Source organism: Eschrichtius robustus, chromosome 6 (genome assembly GCF_028021215.1).
Source record: "Eschrichtius robustus isolate mEscRob2 chromosome 6, mEscRob2.pri, whole genome shotgun sequence".
Classification (NCBI taxonomy): Eukaryota; Metazoa; Chordata; class Mammalia; order Artiodactyla; family Eschrichtiidae; genus Eschrichtius; species Eschrichtius robustus.
Genome location: NC_090829.1, coordinates 50377407 through 50401172, shown reverse-complemented (window position 1 = coordinate 50401172; position 23766 = coordinate 50377407). Strand labels below are relative to the sequence as shown.

The 23766-nt window shown below is 37.7% G+C and overlaps 1 protein-coding gene across 3 annotated transcripts; it reads right to left on the bottom strand.

The window, feature by feature from the left end:
* Positions 1-972: 972 nt before the first annotated feature.
* On the bottom strand, positions 973-23279 carry SKIL (SKI like proto-oncogene). Of its 3 annotated transcripts, XM_068546238.1 has the most exons (8): positions 22916-23279; positions 20917-21309; positions 19544-20609; positions 7727-7820; positions 5977-6209; positions 2673-2914; positions 2153-2377; positions 976-1488 (listed from the first exon to the last, which is right to left on the bottom strand). In XM_068546238.1, exons 3-8 carry the CDS (start codon positions 20583-20585, stop codon positions 1330-1332), a joined length of 1995 nt encoding a protein of 664 aa, XP_068402339.1. In that variant the 5' UTR covers positions 20586-20609; positions 20917-21309; positions 22916-23279; the 3' UTR covers positions 976-1329. The 3 variants fall into 3 exon arrangements, with proteins under 3 accessions (XP_068402340.1, XP_068402339.1, XP_068402338.1); XM_068546239.1 differs by having other exon boundaries at positions 973-1488; positions 2222-2377; positions 19544-21309; XM_068546237.1 differs by having other exon boundaries at positions 19544-21309.
* Positions 23280-23766: the final 487 nt, after the last annotated feature.

The following is a 23766-nucleotide window of genomic DNA, read 5'->3' as shown; positions in this document are numbered from 1 at the left end:
TTCAGGAAACTTTCTTTAAAAAATGCATACTAAGAATTTTACCTAGTATCTTTTAAGCCAAGAATTAACTAATATGAAATTTGCCATTAAAGAATGACAGGATTTTCTGTGCAAAAAAAAAAAAGAAAAGTGCAGAAGAAGTTGCCCCTCCCCCAAACTATGGAATTCCTGTCTTCTAAAAATCATCTAAAAACCTTTTAGTAGCAGATAACTAAACTTCCCTATATTAACCTATCATACACTACCAGTTGACTGTAAATTCCTGATTTTCATATTAAATAGTAACTGAAAATGGTCCATTCGTGCACATTTTGGTAAGACTTAACATTTAAACATACAAAAGTCCAAAATAACCTTCAAAGTGTTTAATATTTTACAATTTAAAGGAAAACAAATCCATTAAGGAAAACAAATCCATTATATAAATTTCAGTAAGACCCACAACTACATATAAAAACTGTACAGGAGGATTATGGATTGTATGGAAACTGATGTACATCAATGGTATCAATTTTTCTCAAGTACATTAATATTTTCACAACACTATTAACAACATAAACAAAAGTTCAAAAATTATTTCATTTTATTCCCTCTTCTAAAGTTGCTGCATAAAAATTTTTTTCTAAATATAACCACATTTAAACAGAAAATCTAATTATAACCGCTTCTTATGTTTAGCAGCTGTGTATAAGAAAGCATGTTATCCTTCCCCGTGGGGTGTGCTATAACCTCATCAATGAAATTCCTCTATTGACAAAATGTCTCTTAGGAGATATTAAATAGAAGAGAACTGGTGGAAATTCATTCCACAATATGAACAAAATAAAAGTAAATTTTGATTATAATAATGAGTATACTATATTAACTTAGAAAGGAGATTGTGTTCATGAAAAAAAAATGGAGATTCAACTCCTTGAGTAGCTCTATATATGAAATATGAAGCCACCATTGTATCTAAAATTGAATCTAAAATATGGATAACAAAATTGATCAAAACTATTTTCTATCACACAATGCAGCTTTTAAAAAGTATGCAACTGTTAAATTGCATTAGAAATATAGGCAGATTATCTAATAGTTGAAACCGTAAAGTACTGTTACTAAGCTGGTTGAAAAAAAAGTACAAAGAAACATACATTTTCATTCATTTGGAAAATGTAAAAATTTATATACTAATATATAATCTCTTCACTTTCTCTGATCTACAAATGGATACAATGCCTAGTTATTTTCATGCAGATCAATTGTTCATAATTCAATTACCAAAGCAAACAAACAAACAAAAATAAACCCTGTTGGGAACACACAGATGAATCTCTTCAAAGGTTTCTATTCTTTAGCAGTCTTCGATGATTTCAAAATTTGCAGCTTTAGCTCTTTTATCATCATCTCTAACTTCTGTCTTGCCTCCCGTTCCTGTCTGAGTTCATCCTGGAGTTCTTGCCTATCAGCCTCGGCATGGTCCAATCTCTGTCTCAGTTCTGCCAGCTGTGTGATTTAGAAGACTGTGTCAGTTTTCATTCAGTTTTGTTTTTCCACTTACTCCTCACATCATGGCAAAGACCTCCTTTCAAATTACTTATTACAAAAATGAACTATTTCATGCATGCATCTCTTGAATATCTAGTACTATTAATCAGACTTTGACATGACCTTAAAATGAAGGTGAAACAAAAGGTCAAGAGAACTGAACACCTAGAACACTTTCATTATGCCCTACACTTCAGTATACCTCTCATCACAGCTGGCTCAGGTTAAGAGTTATTTGTTCATCTTCCCCAAGTTGTGAGCTACTATTCATTTTTGCCCGAGTGCTGTGAACATAGTGGGCAACAGTTCATGTTTGTTAATTCGTTGATTTGAAAGCCCATATACTACATTAAAATAACATAACCTCTGATATTCAGATAGCTAGAGATTAGCAATTTGGACAACTAAACTACAGAAACCTGATAAGTTTAAAGTAATAAAGCAATCAAGGTCAAAAAATCATCTTGGATGATACAAAGTTGTGTTTAACAGAACTGTCTATTCTGAAATCTAGTCTAAATGAAACGAGCTTAACATAAAGTAATTTCTTTAATGAAATTAAAATAACGGCTTCAATTTCCACACTGAAAGGGCAACACTATACAAACTGTGTAATTCTTACCTGTGCTGCATATTCAGCCTCTTTATCTTTTTCTAAATTTGAGTCACAGGTACATTTTTGCTTCATTACCTGCTCTAATTTTTTCTCTAAGTCTTTCTGTTCAACATAAAATTCTTCCATTCTTTGAGCATGTTCATTCTGCAAAGATTCAAGCTCTTTCTGTAAATTCTGCTGTTCTTCAGTGAGTTCCTTCATAGCTTTTGAACTACTCAACATTTCAACTTCCTGTAATTTAAAGAATCACAATATAATTTTTACTTTATTTCCATCACATTAGAATGTTCAATTCAGGAAAAAACAGGACAGAACATATCTCAAATTCAGCTGTCATATCAATTCTATACATAAGTAATTATCTTGAAAACTATCCTCTCTAAAAATTTTAAAGTATATTAATCTTTCTTATAAATGTACAGCTGAGTAATCTTAAATACATTTAACAGCATCTCATCTTGACTTTCCTTAGGAATATGCAAAAGTATCTTTTCACAATGGACTATCATTTAGATAACAATTTTACCATCTGAAGTTGTTGCTTCTTCTGCAAAATTGCGTTCAGTTTTTCCTGTTGTTTTACATAAGTTCTCATTACTTCTTCCATGATTTTCCCCTTATCATCCTCACAAATGACATCCTTGACGAGAAGTGCAGACGAAGCTGCAGGATCACGCTCAATTCCCGCCTTGCTTGTGTCTCTGGCTAAGTTGCAAGTGGTAGGCTCAGGTTTCTTTTTGCTTGTAGAATTATTCGAGACTGATGGATCTTTGAAAGGCAAAAATGAAGCAACAAAGTATGAATATCACTCTGTTAAAAAGTCACTGGAACAATCCATAAATGAAATTAAGAAAACAATTTCATTTACAAATGAAATAAAAAATAATAAGATACTTAGGGATAAACTTCACAAAATAGTATAAAACTTGTAAAATGAAAACTACAAAACATTATTGAAAGAAACAAAAGGCCTAAATAAATGGAAAGCCATCCCATGTTTATGGATTGGAAGACTTAATATTGTTAAGATGATATCATGATCTGAATGTCAGTCACCTCCAAAATTCATACGTTGAAATCCTAGCCCCCCAATGCAATGGTATTAGGAAATGGGGCTTTCAGGAGGTAATTAGGTCATAAGGGTAGAGCCCCCATTGATGGGATTTATGCCCTTATAAAAGAGACTCCAGAGAGCTCTCCCACCATTTGAGTACACAGTGAGAAGATGGCCATCTATGAACCAGGAAGCAAGCCCTTGCCAGACCAAATCTGCTAGTGCCTTGATGTTGGATTTCCCAGCCTCTAGAACGTTGAAAAGTAAATGTTTGTGGTATAAGCCACCCAGTCTATGTTATTTTTGTTACAGCAGCCCAAATGGACTACAATAAATGATAATACTCCCCAAAATGATCTACTTTTTCAATGCAACCCCTATCAAAACTTCAACTGGCTTTGTGGCAGAAATTGACAAGCTGATTCTAAAATTCATATGGAAATAAAAGGAAACTAAAATAGCCAAAACAATCTTGAAAAAGAATAACAAAGTTGGAGGACTCACAATCCCCAATTTCAAAGCTTATTACAAAGCTACAGAAATCAAAATTGTGTGTAGTACTGGCATAAAGACCGAGTCCAGAAACAAACCCATACTTTTATGGGCAACTGGTTTTCAACAAGGGTGCCAAAACAATTCAATCAGGAAAGAGTATTCTTTTCAACAGTGTTGGGACAACTGTATCCATATACAAAGAATGAGGCTGAACTTCACACCTTATATAAAAATTAACTCAAAATGGATCATGGACTTAAATGTAAGAGCTAAAACTCTTAACTGGATTAGGCAATGGTTTCTTAGACATGACACCTAAAGTAAGCAATGAAAGAAACAATAAATTGGACTTCATCAGAATTTAAAATTTGTGTTTCAAAGGACACTACCAAGAAAGTAAAAAGACAACTGACAGAATGGCAAATCCTATATCTGATAAGGGTCTAGTACCATAATGTACAAAGAACTCTTACAATTCAGTTGTAAAGAGACAACCCAATTTAAAAATAGGCAAAGGATCTCAACAGGCACTTCTCCAAAGATTTGCAATGTCCAATAAAAACATGAAAAGATACTCAGTATCATTAGTCATTGGAGAATTGCAAATCAAAACTATGAGATATCATTTCACAACCGCTAGGATGGCTATAATCAAAAGACAAACAATAACAAGTGTTGGCAAAGATGTGCAGAAATCGGAGTCCTCAAAAGCCGCTGCTGGAAATGAAAATGGTGCAGCTGCTTTGAAAAGTTTGGCAGTCCCTCAAGATATTAAACACAGAGTTACCATTTGACCCAGCAATTCCACTCCAAAATATATAGCCAAGTGAAATGAAAACGTACGTTCACGTTAAAACTTGTGCATAAGTGTTCATAACAGCATTAGTCATAATAGCCAAAAAGTGGACACATCCAAATGTCCATCAACAGATGAATGAATAAACAAAATGGGGTATTATCCGTCCATATAATAGAATGTTATTAAGCCATAAAAAGGGAAGAAGTACTAATACATGCTATAATATGGACTCAGAAAATATCCTTGGTGGAAGAAGCTGGACAACAAAAGGCCATATGTTGTAGGATCCCTTTGATATGAAATGTCCAGAATAGGCAAATCCATAAAAACAGAAAATAGATTGATGGCTGACAGAGCCTGGTGAAAGGGAAGAATGAAGAGTAACTTCTACTGGATTACAGGGTTCCTTTTTAGGGTGATGAAATGTTCTGAAATTAAATAGTTGTAATCATTGCACAACTTTGTGAATTTACTAAAAGCCACTGAATCATATACTCTAAAAGGGTAGATTTTAAGGAATATGAATTACATCTCAACAATTTTTTTAAAGTCTCTAGAATTAAATAATTTGGGAAATATAATGCAAACATGGTATAATGGTATTAATACGTTACTAATTATTGTTTGCCATATTTAAATCCAAGGAAAACTGAGTTTTAAAAATCTCAAAATTACAGTACAAAAACTCCTGAAGAATCTCAGTTATCTATGAAAAGAGATAACTAGAGGACTCTTAGACTGCTCTGAGAAAGCTGAGAAGAACTGTCACACTTGCCTAAGCTGCAAGCAAAGCTCTGCATCTATGGAGAGGGTAACACAGGCAGCATGTGAGCAGACATGTCTTGTCTGGTCCACGGTATTTTAAAAGGCACTGTAACTATGCAGTTTTTTTTAATGTCCAGCCAGCATTCTGCATTTATGCCATCTGCCTGGCTCCCACAGCTATGAGTTTTCAGACCTTGCTTATTCCATGACTAAGTGTCTCTGAGTCCTATACCTAACTACTCTTACATACACTTTTTTTTTTAATTAAAGTATAGTTGATTTACAATATTATATTAGTTTCAGGTGTATAACAAAGTTGATTCAATATTTTTATAGATTATCATATACTTTTCACATTATTAGTTAAAAGGTTTCTCAGTTCACAGCAAATTAGAAAGAAAAATAAGGACCTTTTAAGAAATCTGACAGTAAAGAAAAGGCAGGAAGAAGAAAAAATAATTAGACAAAAGTCACTTGCAATATGCAGCCATGTAGTCTATTTTCTAGCTCATTAGCCTCTATAGCTATCACCATTCTAGATAAGCAGAACAACTGAGGGTCTAAGTAGCCACTCAAGAGTTTTGAAAGGTGGTATTTTTTTTTTAAGATAAAAGCTTCCATTATCTGGAAAATTCTCTTAAATAGAAATCCTCTTTGAAAATGCTGAATATGTTTATTAGATATTTGATTTTAAAAAGATAATTTCTGAATACTTACCTAAGCGGTTATATAATTCTCTACTTGTTTTCAGATCCATTTTCTCCTGTTCCTCCAGTGAAACATCTGGATAAGACACTATTTTTTGATGTTTCCCACTACTGTGAGGCTTCTCTGAGTGTCTTGGTATAGATCTACTTGCCTCTGTCTTTGTGACCTCTTTAGGCTGGGATACAGCCGAAGTAAGCGACACATTTGGGGCAACCACTTTATCGCACATGTGTAAGTAGTAGCTGAAAACAAAGAATGGCAAAAGAAGATACATATTACATTTAGGTAAAAAGCAAAATATATTACATCAATTTCTATGGTTAAACAATTTTTTTTAATCAAACCAGATAACAGAACAACTCAGAAAGTAAGGGTCATAGAAAGGAATTCTTGAAAAAGTAAGTAGTTGAGGCAGAAAGAGCAAAATTATGAGGTTATTTTTGTTATTTTACAAAAAGTAGTTTCTAAGCACTTAAAAAGATACTGGAAAATCAGTCTCTTCTCCTTCCCTCAAAACCACATGAGAACTAAAACCATGAAGTACTTTACAGAGCAGTTCAACAGCCCTGAGTAGGTAAGGTTTATGCCAAAAGAAAGCAGACTATACACTACTCTGGAGGACTATTTCCTTGTCTGCCACCCCTCCAAACCAAGGAATCCTTGTTCTTTATTGTGGTGAGACTGATTCAGTCCCACACTGCAAGGCTATGCCCTGACTCATCACAGCCCCAACAAAGAGCTCCCAGGGCCCTTCTCCCTTCTCAGGGAGAGAACCAGCATTCTGAACGCTGCCCAGCTACTGGGCAGTCCTCCTTGGATCAAACCCCACGGAGCAATCTTCTGAAAACACTTTAGCATTTCTTACTTATTTGATAAAACAGCAATAATAAATTGTGCAAAACTAAGATCAAAGGGATAACTACCAATTTTACTCAAAGCTCATATAAAATTGTTCAGGAGATTATCTGAGAGACTCATGGAACAAAATTTGAGCTAGACATTTAAGTGCCATATGATTAACTATAATCTGCTTAACCTTTAGCCAAAAGATGCAACCATTTAACTGACCTAACACTTCATCTTCTGAACTCTAAATAATCTTGTCTCGTATCACATTTTCCTTGTACAGGACACCTATATAGTTCCTCTTTACCAATCACATGAATTCTGAGAATGAAAACTCAGTATTCTGCTAAGAAAACTGACAGGTTTATTACCGCCCAAAAACTTACTTCAAATGCAATAGGAATAGAAGGAACTATATAAATGTAAGTAAGATTGAGATTCTTTATCACTGTGCTTGGGGAGATAAATATGTACAGTAGCAGATAAAAATCTAGGTTTTATAAATAAAAACTGTAATCTAAGGTGCATTTTTATTGAAAATATGAAAATTGATTTTGAGGGGTGTGGCTACTATGAAATCCTCTAAGTTTCAAAAAAGTTTCGCTTTAAAATATCAAAGTTGCACACCACACTCTTGAAGAGTTGGTTTACTTCTTGAAGGGAAGTAAGGCAATAAAAAGAAAACTTCCATTTTTTTCACTTTAGGGAAAAAAAGAAATGACCTATTTCTAGGGGGAAAAAAAACACATAGAAACACACAGGAAAGGTTAATTCAAATACTCAACACTATTTATAATTCATTTCATTGATTAGCAAAAAAACCCTAAAACTATAAAATGAATTCCCAGGGCCTAGAATAGTACCTGATGTATAGATGTTGAATGAATGAATGAATGAGCCCATATCCACTCACCTGGGGTGTAGAAATGAATGTGTCTGAGAAACATGGTCACCTTCCTGCTTTATAACTGGATACCATGACTGTAATTCCATTCCTGGTGGTGTATCTATCTGTAGAAAAATGTGGAAGGGGAAAAGTTTATTGAAGGAGGATGTGATGGGTAATTTTATGTATCTACTTGACAGAGCCATAGGCTGCCTCCGGAGAACACTGACTAGTAAAGAATTATGTTATTTAAGAATCATCTTCTAATAAGGCAGTCTTTCCTTAAAGTACCATGTCTAGTCACTTAAAACCAAAAGAGACATGAACTGTCCCATCACAAGAACAGTTTTAGCATGTATGTTAACATGGACTACCAGAATGATTTCATCAAATATCATACTTATGGAATCTATTTTAAAAATCCATTTTAAATAATAGTACTCTGCAAATGTGCAGCATTGGTAAGTTCTGATTCTTCTCACTGTTACAATTACCTAGAATATACCCCCCCCATCCCTATAGTATTTCTTAGCATATTATATTAGATAACATTCTACAGCAATATTTTGCCAAACTTTAAAACCACTGTGTCTGCTAACACTTATCAGTAAACCACATTTTCTCATAAATATGAAAAGCTCTTTTTAGCCCTGAAGGATGAACTCTACCTGTAAATAAAGTAAGAGAAGAAGATAACTGGCTACCTCAAAGTTCATGATAAGAACTTTATATCCTGCTTAGTTCTAATGAATACCTCATTAAGTAGGTATAATTATCTCCATTTTACAGCTCAGAAAACTGAGGTTCAGAAACTGAGATAGAAAAGAATAAATAACCTGTGGTTACTAACTTCCTCATTTGGTTTGTTTTATATTTTGTCTCCCCTCCCCCGACACACACACACATATTGGTAGGAGATCAATGTTTTGTTAAGAATTACTGGGCAAGGAATTTGAAAGACTAACAAGAGCACAAGATTATAGCGAAAAGAACAGCATTTCGAAAGGATTTAAGAGGTGAGTATTCAGTGAGGGCCTCTAGACTCTATAAGAGTAGACTTTGTTTCAAAACCTCACAATCCTGATCAAGTATTCTAAAGTTCAGAATCTGGGGCAAAATCAACTGCTTATTTATAAAATAAATCAATCATTTGTTTACACAGTTTCTCAGCCTATAGCTTAGTTCTACCATAAATTAGAAAGGGAACTGACTGCTGGCAACAGAAATACTAAATGATAGATACCAGGTGCCAGCTGACAGCCTAGGGAGAGACGAGAATTACAAGACACAAACACAAAAACTGATTCGAAAAGCAAGACAATCTGAGGGCTTTATCACACATAGGCCAGGGCAAATAATTTAATACATCTCAATTGTTCCCTACCCTTATCACAACAGAGTAACTGATGTTTAAGAAGTCTTGAGTCAACATGACATAGTTATAGTCGATATTTATACTTATATTTATTAGTATACCATATACATATATATATATACCATACACATACCATTTAGAAAGACTGAAAACTATTTAAGACATTTTAGAATTCATTTAAAAAAAGGTTAAAGTTTTTAAAAAGACACAGTGCTGAGAAGAGTAGTTTCATCATCTAGAAAACTCACTTAGGCAGAACATTTTTCACCCCAACACTGTGATAAAAGAGGTGTTAATGAGCAGGGATAAGCTCACTCTAACAAATCGATGAAATATAAGATTGGCTCAAATTAAATGAGAATTTCATTTTTAGAAGTTATTTGTTAAACTCATTATTTAGAAAATATGGAAAGCTCCACTTTAAATCAGTTTTATATCTGAGACAATTCTGGATGTACTGCCCAAGAAATCAACTGTTTCCAGATTTTTTTAATTAAAATTACTAAAGTTGATTTATATATTTTAAAGTTTTCCCTATTACAGATAACTGGAATGTCAAATCTTCAGAATAACAAATTCTAAACTTCTTCAGCCAGAGATCTTGACTTCAAATCTGATTCAATTTTGATCAAGTTCATTTTAAAACTCTACAGCTTGATTTGTATAAGTTTTACCTTTATTCATGATCCAAACTCAGTATAGCTTTGTTTCTATGATGTCTCTAAACTTCAAATGCCACCTTAAATAACTGCTAGCACATTCTTTCTATTTAAACATCCATTCCTCTCCAGTTTCTGACCTTTATTTTGTTTCCTATTCTTGCACCAACACATGAAGAGAGTCATAGAGGAGGGGTTATTAAAAAAAACCTTCCTTAAAGATCGCTTAGTGCAGTCCTCTAGATAATGTCTGAACTCCCTATACAAAATCCCTGACGAGTGGCTATTCGGCCTCTGCTTAAGCAGCAGCTTGAGGTCAAGTACTGTCTTAATCACTTTTGTATTTTCAGTACCTAGCACCATGCGTGGCATGTAGTAGGGACTCAATAAATACTTGCTGAATGAATTCTGAATGACAGTGTAGCTCATTAATTCCCAGGGTGGCCTTTTTCAAGGTTAATCTGCTACCACGAAACTCCCAAGATAGTCTCTTTCACATTTAACACCCTTCTGTTCAATGAAGTACCAACAATCCTAACAGTCTCTGGGTTGTATTTTTAGAGATCAGATCTACAAATTAAATAATATAAATGATGGGGAAATGCACAACACTAACCATGATAAAATGTTGGGAGTTAATTTTACCTAATATGCTGCGGTAAGCCATAAACACATTTATAACAAATTATCCTAACTGCATGTTAAAAACAATTACGAAAAGCACATATTATACAACAGAACATTCACGGGCATGCCAGATTTTCTCATCTATTCTGCACTTGTGGCAACATACAAATTAGGTCTTCAAAAAAATAACAATATAATTAAATGGCACAGCAATAATGCTACTACTGATCAGGAATAAAAATGAGACAACAAGATACGCACATCTATTGCCTTTTCTTTTACCTTTCAATATGAGAATAACTTAATTCCCTTCGTGTACTTAAACATTAAAATAGAATACATTACATTACTTGGCAAAGAAGAGAAGTAGATCACTTAGTAGCTTAAGTTAGAGCCTTAAGATTTTAAAATACTTCTATTGCCCAACTTCCCCATAATTATCTACCACAAAATGAACAGATGGCATCCTCATCTGAAACATATAAGAAAAATTTCAGACATATGATTTCATTCCAAGAGTTCTTTCTCTAAGTCGTAAAACAACAAATAACGTCTATGAAAGCAAAATTTAAATAAGCCCAAACTATATAGAAGTTAACTTTAAGTAAAAATTAGGAAATGTTTTATGCAAGTTTCTCTAAATTTCAACTTACTGTGTTATGTACACATGACCCTTTAATAATCAGGTTTCCTAATAAAGAATCATTGTATTTTGGTACCATGCTTATTAGCCTCACAATGACAAATAGTTTAGAGAACTTGATTTCATTTACAAAAAGACCAATAAGCATTTGTCACCACTTTCTAGTTACAAAAGCAATTCCACCCACTCAGCACCCTTTGTCTACTAACATTCCAATTTGCACTAAAAAAACCCCCAAAAAACAAAAATCAAAATGCTTTAAAATTCCCAGATTTATCTTCAATAATAAACTTTGATTTTGGGTGGCACTTTAGTTTCTAATTACAGTGTCAGATTAATATTATGATCTTTAAGGACTAATGACAAACATTGATGAACTAAAGAAATCAAGACAATATCTCAAAGTATTGATGGGATTTCAAAAATTCCCCTCAAAAAATCAGAATTAAATCTTTTTAAAATATTTTTTAAAATAGAATTTAGAAAGACAAAGATTAATTTTTACATTTTGGTATTTATAAGCCAGTAAGCATATGAAGGACTAGTAGACTGATAAATTTCATAGTCTATCTCCTATAATGATGTGCTTACATAAAAAGTAAAATATAATGCATATTAAATACACACTACTTTGTACAAGCCAAACATAAATCGTTAGCAACCTTAGTAAACACATGACCAAACACATAGTTAAGCAACAACTCCTTAGCTATAAAGCCAATATACCTGCCAGGTTCCTTTCACTGTGTATAATACTAAGACATTCAAGTGGTCCATAAATGATTTCAGAAGGACACAAAAGACATCCTACCAGACACCTGCCAACAACTCCTACTGAAAGAAACTGAATCTCTCAGAATAGGATCAGGTTTCCTCAATACTTCCAACAGGTTGTGAATGAGTGTTTCAGCAACTGAAACAGGAATAGTGTTACAAGGCAGCAAGTAGCTACTTATGAGATTTTAAGGCTTAGTTTTGTGCCTCGTTTCATTGTAATTATTAGAATTAATCAACCTAATGCAAAACCGGAACAATATGGTCTAAGCACTTCCACTAACTTATCAAAGATGGATCTGCAGAAATCACAACAACGTCTGTTGCTCCTCCACACTGCAGAATCATATCTACCTCACAAAGCCAACTTTAGGTTTAAGGTGCTTAAAAACTCTCACAGGAAAAGCAAAGGCTCACATTCTTATAATGTGCAACTCTCTTCTTAAATCCTTCATGGAAACAAAGCCATGTAAAAGTCAGTAGAACGATATTCCTCCCTTAAACTTAAAGGAAACAAGGCTTCCCTGGTGGCGCAGTGGTTAAGAATCCGCCTGCCAATGCAGGGGACAAGGGTTCGAACCCTGGTCCAGGAAGATCCCACATGCCGCAGAGCAACTAAGCCCATGCGCCACAACTACTGAGTCTGCACTCTAGAGCCCACGAGCCACAACTACTGAGCCCACGTGCCACAACTACTGAAGCCCGCATGCCTAGAGCCCATGCTCCGCAAGGACAAGCCACCGCAATGAGAAGCCTGCACACCACGAATTTGCCGCAACTAGAGAAAGCCCATGTGCAGCAACGAAGACCCAATGAAGCCAAAAATAAATAAATAAAATAAATAAATTTATTTTTAAAAAAAACTTAAAGGAAACAGAACAAACTGATAAAAATCCTGTTAATTTCTGGGACTTTAAAAATAATTTCTTTACACTGGAATTCTATGGTGTCCAACCCACTTAATAATGCAATTATTTGAAAATTTCCATGTCATATACATCTTTTCACTAAAATATCTGTTATAAAAAGTTTTATAGGGCTTCCCTGGTGGTGCAGTGGTTAAGAATCTGCCTGCCAACGCAGGACACACAGGTTCAAGCCCTGGTCCGGGAGGATCCCATGTGCCGCGGAGCAACTAAGCCCGTGCGCCACAACTACTGAGCCTGCGTGCCACAACTACTGAGCCTGCGTGCCACAACTACTGAGCCTGCATGCCACAACTCCTGAAGCCTGTGTGCCTAGAGCCCGTGCTCCGCAACAAGAGAAGCCACCACAATGAGAAGCCCGCGCACCACAACGAAGAGTAGCCCCCACTCACCGCAACTAGAGAAAGCCTGCACCCAGCAACAAAGACCCAACGCAGCCAAAAATAAATTAATTTTAAAGAAAAGCTTTAATCTATATACATGTAAGGCTTTGCTTTTCTATCCCATTTCAGCATAGATGCTTTTTAAAAATTATCTCAGATTATTTTGGCCTTCAAGTAATGTAAATTGACAATATCAAAATGTAAATTAATTTTACTATGTGCAATATATTGCATTTTTAAAAATTTTACTCTATTTCATGTATTTTTAAAATGCTGGTGACCCAGTAAATTGACTTCTTTGATATCCCCCTCACCCTTCTCAACTGAGGTTCTCAAGAAAATTAAGCCCAAACTCTGCAAAGCTTCCATGGTATGCATTAAATTAACTTCTCTCCAAAGGACTTAGAAAGGTACTATATACCATCCTTTCTATGGCTTAATTCTCCTCTCATAGAACCCCAGATGAGAAAGGCTGCATGGGTGACAAATTGCAATTTGATAAACACTGCTCTAAGTACATGTCCTAAAGTTTGTCCTAATGTATTATTTCAACAATTAGGTCTTAAATTAATAACATGTGCACTCTGCAGATGCTTTTGCACAGATTTACAAAGCATTATGTACGTAAAGGAATAAATTCCAATGGTGGTTATCACTCCATGGTGAAATTATGAGGAAATTCTGTTTTCTTCTTTGTACTTTTTTTAGGATTTACTCTAATGGGCCTATATTGCTTTCATAATCACACCAAAAAAATTTTTCAAAATGGAATAAAAGCTGTAGTATTATGTACCAAAATGGTCTTTAGTAAGTTTAACTTTTGTATTCCTTGTCCCCATAAGAGAAACAAAATATGCACTTTTAAGGCTATTAGAAATCTCAAAATAAATTCAATACCACAAATAAAAACAAAATGCTGCTTTGCTTTAAAACTAAACTCTTTTCCTCCTTAAAAATCACTGGTAGCTTTCTAGGGCTACTAAGACTCTTCATTTCAGTTGTATCCAAACTTCTGTTAAGCATCCATCACATTCTAGGTTTAGAAACTACAAGATGAATTCCTGCCCTAGGGAGCCTCCAACTAGTCTTTACATACACATTTCTGTGACCCATTTCTAAGTCTAGGAATCAAAATGAGTTTTAAACTAACTTTAAATCTTTCCTATTCATTTCTCTTTCTGCCTAGCATGGTGCTGTAATATTTTATTTAGTGATGGAACCAAACCACACCTTAAATTATATATTCTTTATGCCTTTTTAGTCAAATAAAATCCTTACATTATTTTAATGTATATGTAACGTATATGAAACCTCAACAGACCAAATTTTATGCATGGACAAAATAAAGGTTCAAGCTATTACCAAAACGATTCCCAAACTAGTTCTACCTCTTTACTTCAACAAATTGAGTTCTGGCTCCACACTCTCTACTCCCAGAACTCTAAAGGTATTGAAATTAATCCAATTCTTGCTTTCTTCCTTGTTCTCCAAGTGGTATAAATTATAACATATGCATAGGTTTGAGAACACTACTGGCTAACTATGTGCTGATTCAGGCCTATCCTTTTTCTTTTCTTCCTTGAAGTTTCTTAATTCTTTTCCCATTTCTCCAACCAAAAGGATAAAGCTTTTTATCAGAAGCCTTTTTTTAAACACTAACATTTTTAAATGTTCTACCATTTTTTAATGATAAAATGAATACAGACTCTATATTTCCTAAACCATAAGGGGGCACTATTCCCAAAGCCATTCTGAAGATTTCACTGAAATTTCCTTCTTATAACATATTTTATAACAAACTTGTTTGGTACCTTCTTCTTGCATACTTCATTTTGATAAATAAACAAATATCCAACTAGTATAATTACTGTGTACAAACAACTAAAAGTGAGATACAGCTGAGTCCAACACTCAGTTATCTTACTTAGAAATATCTTCAGATAAATCAAGAAAATGTTCGGGGAAAGGAAAAATCCTGAAATACATCTTAGTAAATATTTCAATAATAGTTTGAAGTACCATCTGATATTTCTAGACTCTTAACTTCCAAAATACTTTTACATCCATTCTCTCATTTGATCAGTTGTCTTATTCAACAGTTGATTTGCAAATTATATAAGTTTATTAAGGGTTAAACCATAATTTTTCCCAAAAACTCCCCAATATTCTAAAATACAATGGAGCATTGCCTCCCAAAAATTTATTCAGTTTAAAATTTTGTTTCTTTTTCACTGAGTAACTTTGACCTGCCAAGCAGTAAACTAAATTCTGGGAAAACAGGAAAAAAGATAGCCTCAAAACTCATTAAGACAGTTGTTAATTTTAGAAAGTTAGACAAAAATATTCATACTCGTCCCTTATATGAGCACAAATACTTCCTTTGATTCTGACCTTATCGCCACTTAATAAAAATTTATGCTAATCATAAAATGCAAACTCTGCCCTCTGATGTAACAAATTACCATCAAATCTATCACAATTATTACTGGTACACATTTTGTCCCAACACTACTCTTTGTAGTTACCCATCCTCTCTAGTGTATTTCTTTACCTCACTTAGGTGGGTACTAAGAAACACACTTCCTAAACAAAAGTATAATAGCTTACAAGAGGGGAGAAATTTTTTGTAGGATTATCATTATTGCCAATGACCTCGCAGAAATGAACTGTAAGAAAAATGCAAAACTAAAAAAAGTGAAATGTTTAATAGGCTTTAAGAGGAAAGCTTTTAAGTTGATATCTTTAGGTAATCTATTTGCATCACAGATAATCCATAGGGTTTTTTCCCTAAGCAAAGTCAAAACTATATTATTTCACTTACCTAACAGTAGTCAAGTCTAAACGTTAGAAATCTAAATTTTAACTCCTAAAAAATTATAAAGGCATAAACCATCTTTACTTAGTGAACTGGAGACTGTCAGCCACATGCTGTAACAGCAAAGAATCACCTATAATGATCTTATCAGTTGACTACAAATAGCTTTTTCTAATGTGCTTGAAAATAATCTCAAGGAAACATCACCCTTCAAATTTTACTTACAAATGATCAGTTTGCTTGGCAAACCTTTTTTCCACAGATAGAAACTAAGATTCAACAAAATCAGAATTAGATCAAATAAATAATACCCACTGGAGATATGGAAAAGAATCAATAATATGATATTCTTCCATATATTTGTGCACTATAAAATGCAATCATTTTTCTAATAAAAACATAAAAAACTCAAATGATATGAAGAGACAGTTTTGATAACACCATTTTGCAAAGCAACCTAGGCAGATCTAAAAATCAAGTATTATTTCTTGTGGTGACCTGAGTGAGAAAGAGTTCAAAATACTATACCTCCGGTGTCTGCAAAGAATAGTCAGCTCTTCACTTACAACACTGACCTTCTACCACTTATTTCTCCCATCTAAATATAGCTCCTAACTATGCAAAGTAAATAGTTTTTAGTTATGCAAATAGTTTGGTGACCATCACTAATATAATTTCCATCCTTAGAAATAATTTAACAGTTGCTACGTTTCAAACAATTGCCTACTGAGTTTGAGGGGTTTTTTAAAATCCAAAAAACTACTCTGACTACATTAACTAAACATACCCAATTACATTAGTGTTCACACCAAACATAAGGACCTTTAGATAAGAGGTTAATACATTTAGTATATGCTTTAATTTTTTTTTAAAAAAGCCTGTTTTGGCTTTTTTTAATGAGCTTCCTCTGGATGTGTTTGGTTTGTTGGGCAACCAATTCAGTGACTCACAGAAGATAATGAAAAATGTTCCCCAGCCAAGGACTATCTCCTTGCCCCCTTCCCAGTAAAATACCTTAGTCTACATACAAGTTAATAGAGAGCTTAAGAACCATTATACTAAGGTAAGTTGATAAGAAAAGTTAATGTTTCTCAAAATTCAGTTTCTGCTACTGAGTTTGCTTATGGGAAAAGTAGTGAAAATTACCAGACTTCAAGTCAGAAGACCTGCATTCAACTCCTGATTCTACCACTTACCAGTTATACAACCAGAAGCATGTGACCCATCTGAACCCACCGGTTTCTCATCTCAACTTCAAAAGAGAATTACTTCACCAAGTTTTGAGGAGTAAATTTTCAAAATGTGAAGTGGCAGCATGTATTACTACACATGAACTCCCCAAAAACTTCTTTCTTAAAGGTCTGATCACTGGAAATTTTCAAATTCCCTTAAATTGCTTAAAAATTCACGTAAAATTGGAAAAAATAACAGAATACACCAGAAACACTGTAGCAAATACTGCAAAACATAACATAGTAAAAAGATGGGGAAAAAAAATCTCACAGCTTCCCCAAATAAAAACTGAATTCAAATTAATAAATTCTGAGACAATAAATGACTACATCCTGATGAAGGACAGTTTCAATTTTAACCAAACCCTAGCACATTCAGTTTCGGTTAAGTAAATTCATCATCTTTTTTTTTTTAACCTTTATCAGATATTTTTTCTCACAAACACAGAGCAGGAATATTAGGCAAAGTAATTTATCCCAAAAACGCTTATGTCAGAGCAATCAAGATTGGACCAAGAATATCTGGCAAATAATGTGGCCACCTATGGACATGTAAGAGTCCTAGTTAGGTTAGGGCAAGATATCATAAATATCAAAAGGGGCATTCCACATTTTGAGAATACAGACAATTCTAAACACAATTTTCAGCATGGGACCAGGCCAGCTGTAAGCATGTCCAACAATGTGAGAACTGGCTTGAAGTCAATTCTGCTTTAAAATCAGTTAAACAATATAAACTTATCTAGTAGCCACAGGCAAGGAATTTCCAAGAAGCACTGACCCTTTGGAATCAGCAAGTAGCAAACTACCCTGAATTCAAGTCTGAAATTATCTTCATTGGGCTTCAGAAGCAAATCACTGTCTTAAAACTACACTGTAACTAAATTTCCCCCAAAACCTGAAAGGTTTAAAGCACAGGCCACCAAACCTTAGTTTCTTACCCAAGCTCTAATCTTGCTGTAAATAAACTTCAGTCATTTAATACTTCTGTGAAGTAGAAAGGGCAGAGATATTTCAAGGAATAAAAGCTAATTAATAGTGGAAAAATTAGATTCTTAAGATGAAACATGGCCAATCTTTTGTGGTACCAATCAAATAAAATTATACGTGTAAAACTGTTCAATGCTTGCCACATTTTAAACACTTAGTGTTAGCTATTATACTGATTTTAATCAAGTAGGAAAATATTTAAAAACCAGATCAACAAACTGAATATTTAACAGCCTAAATCTTATCTATTAGCCAGCCATTCAAACTCTTAGAATGAACTAGTTTAGCCTACCAGATAATGCAGTGGGAAAATAATAAGTTTAAAATCTCTTTGCTGAGACGTTTTTATATTAATATTTATTTAATCTAAAATAATCTTGGGCTTCCCTGGTGGTGCAGTGGTTAAGAATCCGCCTGCCAATGCAGGGATACAGATTCGAGCCCTGGTCCGGGAAGATCCCACATGCCGCGGAGCAGCTAAGCCCGTGCACCACAACTACTGAGCCTGCGTTCTAGAGCCCATGAACCGCAACTACTGAGCCCGCGCACCACAACTACTGAAGCCCAGGCATCTAGAGCCCGTGCTCCGCAACAAGCGAAGCCACCGCAATGAGAAGCCCGTGCACCGCAAGGAAGAGTAGCCCCCGCTCGCTGCAACTAGAGAAAGCCTGCGTGCAGCAATGAAGACCCAATGCAGCCAAAAATAAATAAATTAAATAAATAAATTTATTTAAAAAGTTAAACAATAAAATAAAAAATACAATAATCTTTGTTCTGTCATAATTTTTTAAAATTATTCCTCTCTTTAAAAAAAATTCTTGGCGGCTAGAATCACGAAGTCTTCAGATAGATCTGTCTTTTGCATTTGTCTCCAGTACTGATCAAGTCTGAATATTCAATTACAGAAACAATGCCAGAAATCCTAAATATACCTTTGAAAAAAGCTGTTTGGAGCCCACCACCAGAGTTGTTTTGGCTAGCTATTGTATCATTTGCAAATAGAGATAACACCAAAGTGTAAATTATCTTGAGTCCTAGGAAAACAACTGATTTAGTCATCAAAAAGCAAGATGTGTGAAAACGAGGACATGGCTTGAGAAAGAAGCCCCAAATCCTCCACTCCCTGGCTATATAATCTTGGGAAAGCCACTTGATCTCTCTGAGCCTCATTCTCTTTATCTGTAAAATGGGAATAATCCCACTTCTCTCACTAGGTTGTTTGGAAGATCAAATGAGAACACATACAGGAAAGCACTTTATAGCCTAAAACGTGTAATACAAACATAACATATTATTTAGAGGAGTTTTTGCTGTTGTTGCATGAGCAGTAATAGTTTCTTAACAGTTATATTCTAAATAGACTTTTAATTTCAAAGTAAACCATTACCGTTATTCAAAATTGCTATTAAAAAAAAAAAACTTGCCTTGGATTTAGTCCTCTTCCCATTTCTCATGTTAAATTTCTCCTTCATTTCTTCTAAAATTACTTTCAGTTTCTTTTCTTCAGGTGTCCCTAAGTATTTTTGGTTCACGTGAAGATAGCAATGCCATTTGGCTGATTCAAAGCCCCAGTGACAAGTCCTTTTGTCGGGTGATCTGTGAGAATGCATCACAAATGTCTGGGGCGCAAACATTCCACAGCACTCCAGACACTGAATACACGGGGCATCTGGCTGAACATAAAATTGGGGTGCAAATAAACCCTGACATTTGCCTAAGCATTCATGTTCCACTTCAAAGGCACTGCCAGTTTCCTTCAACTGGGCCAATGAGCTTTTAGCAGGAAGTATACTACCATTTTGAGGAAAAGTGCGTGGCCGCAATAAAGCATTACACAGTCTTTGTGCATCAGTTAATGTGATCAGCCCACAGGACGGGGCATTGAATGGAAGTATTCCCAGGACCTTTAAGATATGAAGCTGGTCTGATGTACACCTTGAACAATAGATGTACAATTCATCACATACTGTATTTATTTGTTGGAGTGAAAATTCTCGGAGAACAGAATTTAGGACTTGGGGCAAACAGAGTCTCTTTTCTCCTCCAACCTGAAAACAAGAAATAGACTCCCCTTCCAACACAGTCTGGGTGAGTTCTGTGGAGCTATCAGAAGGGATGAGCAGTGGACCAGGAAGAACCTGAGGAGATGGAAGAGGCAAAAATACAGTAGGTGACATGCTTTCTTGGGAATACCGAGCGGAAAATGCTGCTGGTCCACCCAGAGAGCTCTGGCTACTTAAATGGAATTGTGCCAAAGTGTGTTTCAAACTGGGATTTAAATGTAAAGGTTCAGGCACAGAGGCACAGGTTCTCTTGATGTGCTCTTCATCAGTTTCCATTGGCGCTTCATAGTCGTCCAAGTGTTCCTTCTTTACTGTTGGCATCTTGTTTATCATCATTTTTCCATTTGCATGAATGTCTGTCATCATTTTTTTCACTGGAGGGCTGCCATCATCTCCCATCCTGTTCAGTTTTTTATTTGAGCCCTGAACCAAGGAAAAATTTGTCTGTAGGTTTTCCATTGCTAAAAACTATTGTGTTAAATAAGTAAGTCTGAGATTTGCATTGTTATCTAGTTGCTTATTTGAAGAGAGAAACACAATGTATACCAATACTTATGGTAACTTACTGTCACAGAAAATTTAAATTTCCAAAGAGAGATCTCCCTAAACTACTCAATAGATTTTGCAACTTTGTTTTGGTTCTGCTTATACTCTTAAGTATAATTTCACTGCAAGTGCTATAAAATTTCTTATTGTCTAATAACACAGAAAATAATTTTAAGAGGCACACCTCCGAGGAAGCCTTTGTTTTCTTAAGTTCTTCAGATATATGTATTAAAATAAAGTTACCAGTTCTCTCAATTCAAGATGTCCAAGTTCAACGCAACAGTTTGGTTTGGTTTTAAGCACAACAGGCAAAAAGTTTATGCAATTACTTGAGTCAAAATTATGCACCCAAATTTAGTATTTGGCACCAAGGACACCAAAAAAGGAGGGAAAAAAGTATCTTCTCTAAAAATGATGATCTGTTGGTCTGTGTGGACAAAATGAAGGCTTGTATAAATCCTCACACCAGTTAAGAAGAGCCTCTGACTCCACTTGAACTTCTACAATTAAAAATGAAACCTAAAGAAAAACTGCCCAGTTATCTTCAGGATTACTGTTCATTCTTCTTTTAATTAATCTGGAAGAGAAGGGGGTTGGGGGAGAGTTACATTTGAATTTGCTCCAGAGCCCAAAGGGTCAGTTTGAAAATAGTTTCTTAATCTTAAACTGAGTTCACTTTACCAAAGGTGACACTTGAGTGATTCCTTTAAATCTAATACCAGTTAACTAGAAGTACCTTCATTTAAGTAGGAAAGCAATTGGGAGAATGGGTAAAGGTTGCAATAATATCCCTCAAAACGGAGAGGGCTACTCCTACTCAGAACAAGAAGAACCTTAAAGAGATCATCTCACCCAAAACTCAATACTAAAGGTTTTCTCAGTTATGCCATTTTAGCTAAAATCACCTATTACTTCATCTCTCAATTAAAAAAAAAAACCCACCAGTTTTATCCAAAAAAATCAGATACTAGTTAACATACCTACCACATGTAAGTTACACTCTTAAGCGCACAATTCATCTAGTCAGTGTAGGCTACTTTTCTGGAATGACTGTAGGCAAAAATTAACTTTCCCTTTAAAGGGTTAGAGAATTTGCTTAATGGAAGCCAAAAGCTACAGACTCCACTCCTGGGAATCTCCATCCTTGAACAAGACTAATCCGGGACAAAAAGCACAAAGCAGACAGACCTCACAAAGAATGCAAATGGAGGAAGAGGGAAAAAAAGAAAAGATTCTTCTTCCACTTCCTTCTTGAGAGAAATTCCAAAAGGAATCCAATAAATAGAAATTTTTGCCTCCCAAACTGCGAGCAATTTACCTTAAAACAGACCCAAAGGGTTAAGGACCAAGGCCACTAGCCAACGTACTGATTTCGCCCACCACAGAAACACCTCAGCCAACGCTGGCCAAGGAAGAGGGGAGGAGGCAAGACCTAGAATGGGGGAGCCCCCAAACCCTGAAATCCTCGGCCCACGCTAAGCCACCCACCCATCTCAAACCCGAGGAGGCGGCGGGGGGGTGGGGAGGAAGACCCGGGACGCCTCGGGGCGTGCCAGAGGGTCGTGGGAAGTGGAGGAAAAGGAGCCCCCCCCCGCGGTCTCGGAACACCCCCAGTGCCCTCCCCACACCACCCCGCTGAGTGGGCCGCTGGGAAGACTGGAAATCCCCCGTGCACCCTCTCCCCGGGAAGTTCTCGGCGTTACCCTCAGCACCCCTAAGGCTGCACCTCCCTCGCCCGCCCGGGGCCAGAAGAGAGAGGGGCGGCTGGGGAGTCCTGCCGGGATCCCCCAGCCGCTGGGCGCCGACCAACCGGGTCGAGCCCGGGGCATCCCCGCGCAGCGCAGACAGGCGGCGGGGGGGCGGGGGTCCAGGGGGGGCGGGGACGGGCGCCCAGGTCTCCCGGGTCCCGACGGCTCCGGTCAAGTGCAGCGCCCTGCCCCTGCCCACCACCCGGCATCAGCGAGACAAGATACGCCGTGAGACACCCGCCCCGCGCCGCCCACCCCCGGGCTCCGACCCCACCCGTGACCCGCGCATCCGCACCCCCGACTCCGGCCTCCGCGCCCCAGGAAGCCCGACGAGCTTTGTTAACTCCCCACTACCCCCGGCGCTGCCGTCGGGCGCCCAGGGGGCCGCGCGCCCCTTGCCTCCCGCCGCGTCCCCCCAGCGAGCTGAGGCCGCACCTGTGCCCGCCGCCGCCACCGCCGCCGCTCGCCCGCTCCCCTCGGCTGTGCCGGCGCTGCTCCGAACCCCACACACATCGCTACACACAGTCCTCTGACGTCACCGAGTCCTCGGCCCGCCCACGTCACTGCGGAGACACACGGCTTCCCGCAGACGCCGCCGCCGTCTCCGGCCGCCCGGGGCAGAGCGAGGGCGGAGGGGCGGGGGGTAGGGGAACGGGGCCAGCAGCAGCACCGCGCCCGCGGGCCGGCCGCCGCCTCGCGGCTCCTAGCCCCTCGGGGACGCGCGCGCCGTCTGGCCTATTGTGGCTCCCGAGGGCTCCCCCGGCCCGTCGTCTGGCGCGCGCGCCCCTCCCCCCAGGCGCGCACCCGGCTTCCCCAGCCCCGCGCGCCGTCTGGGCGGCTGGCGCGCGGCGCTGTCTGCGGTGCACCCGGCGCAGACAGGATGTTCCCTCCCCGCCCCACCCCCACGGCCGCCCTCCCTCCTTCCTTCCTCGAGTCGCCCAGCCCGCTGTCTGGGGCCGCCACCGCCCCGCCCCCGCCCCACCCGCTGCTCGGTGGAGACGGGCCAGACCCGGGGGCGCCCTGGTCGCTCGGCCGCCGCGCGACACGGAAAGAGGGGGCAGGGCGGACGCGCGGTGCACTGAGCGCGACTCCAGCAGCCGGCAGGGCGGAGTCAGGGCCCGCCCGGCCGAGCGCCGCCGCCCGAGGTCAGGCACGGGCGACCCTCCCCCCGCGGGGCGCAGCTGGGCTGCCCCGCCCCGGAGGCAGCCGAGCGGCGGCCGCCCAGCCTCGCCCCCCCCCCCAGTGTGGGCCCTGCGCGCTGGGGCTGCCCCCCGCCCCCGCGGGGC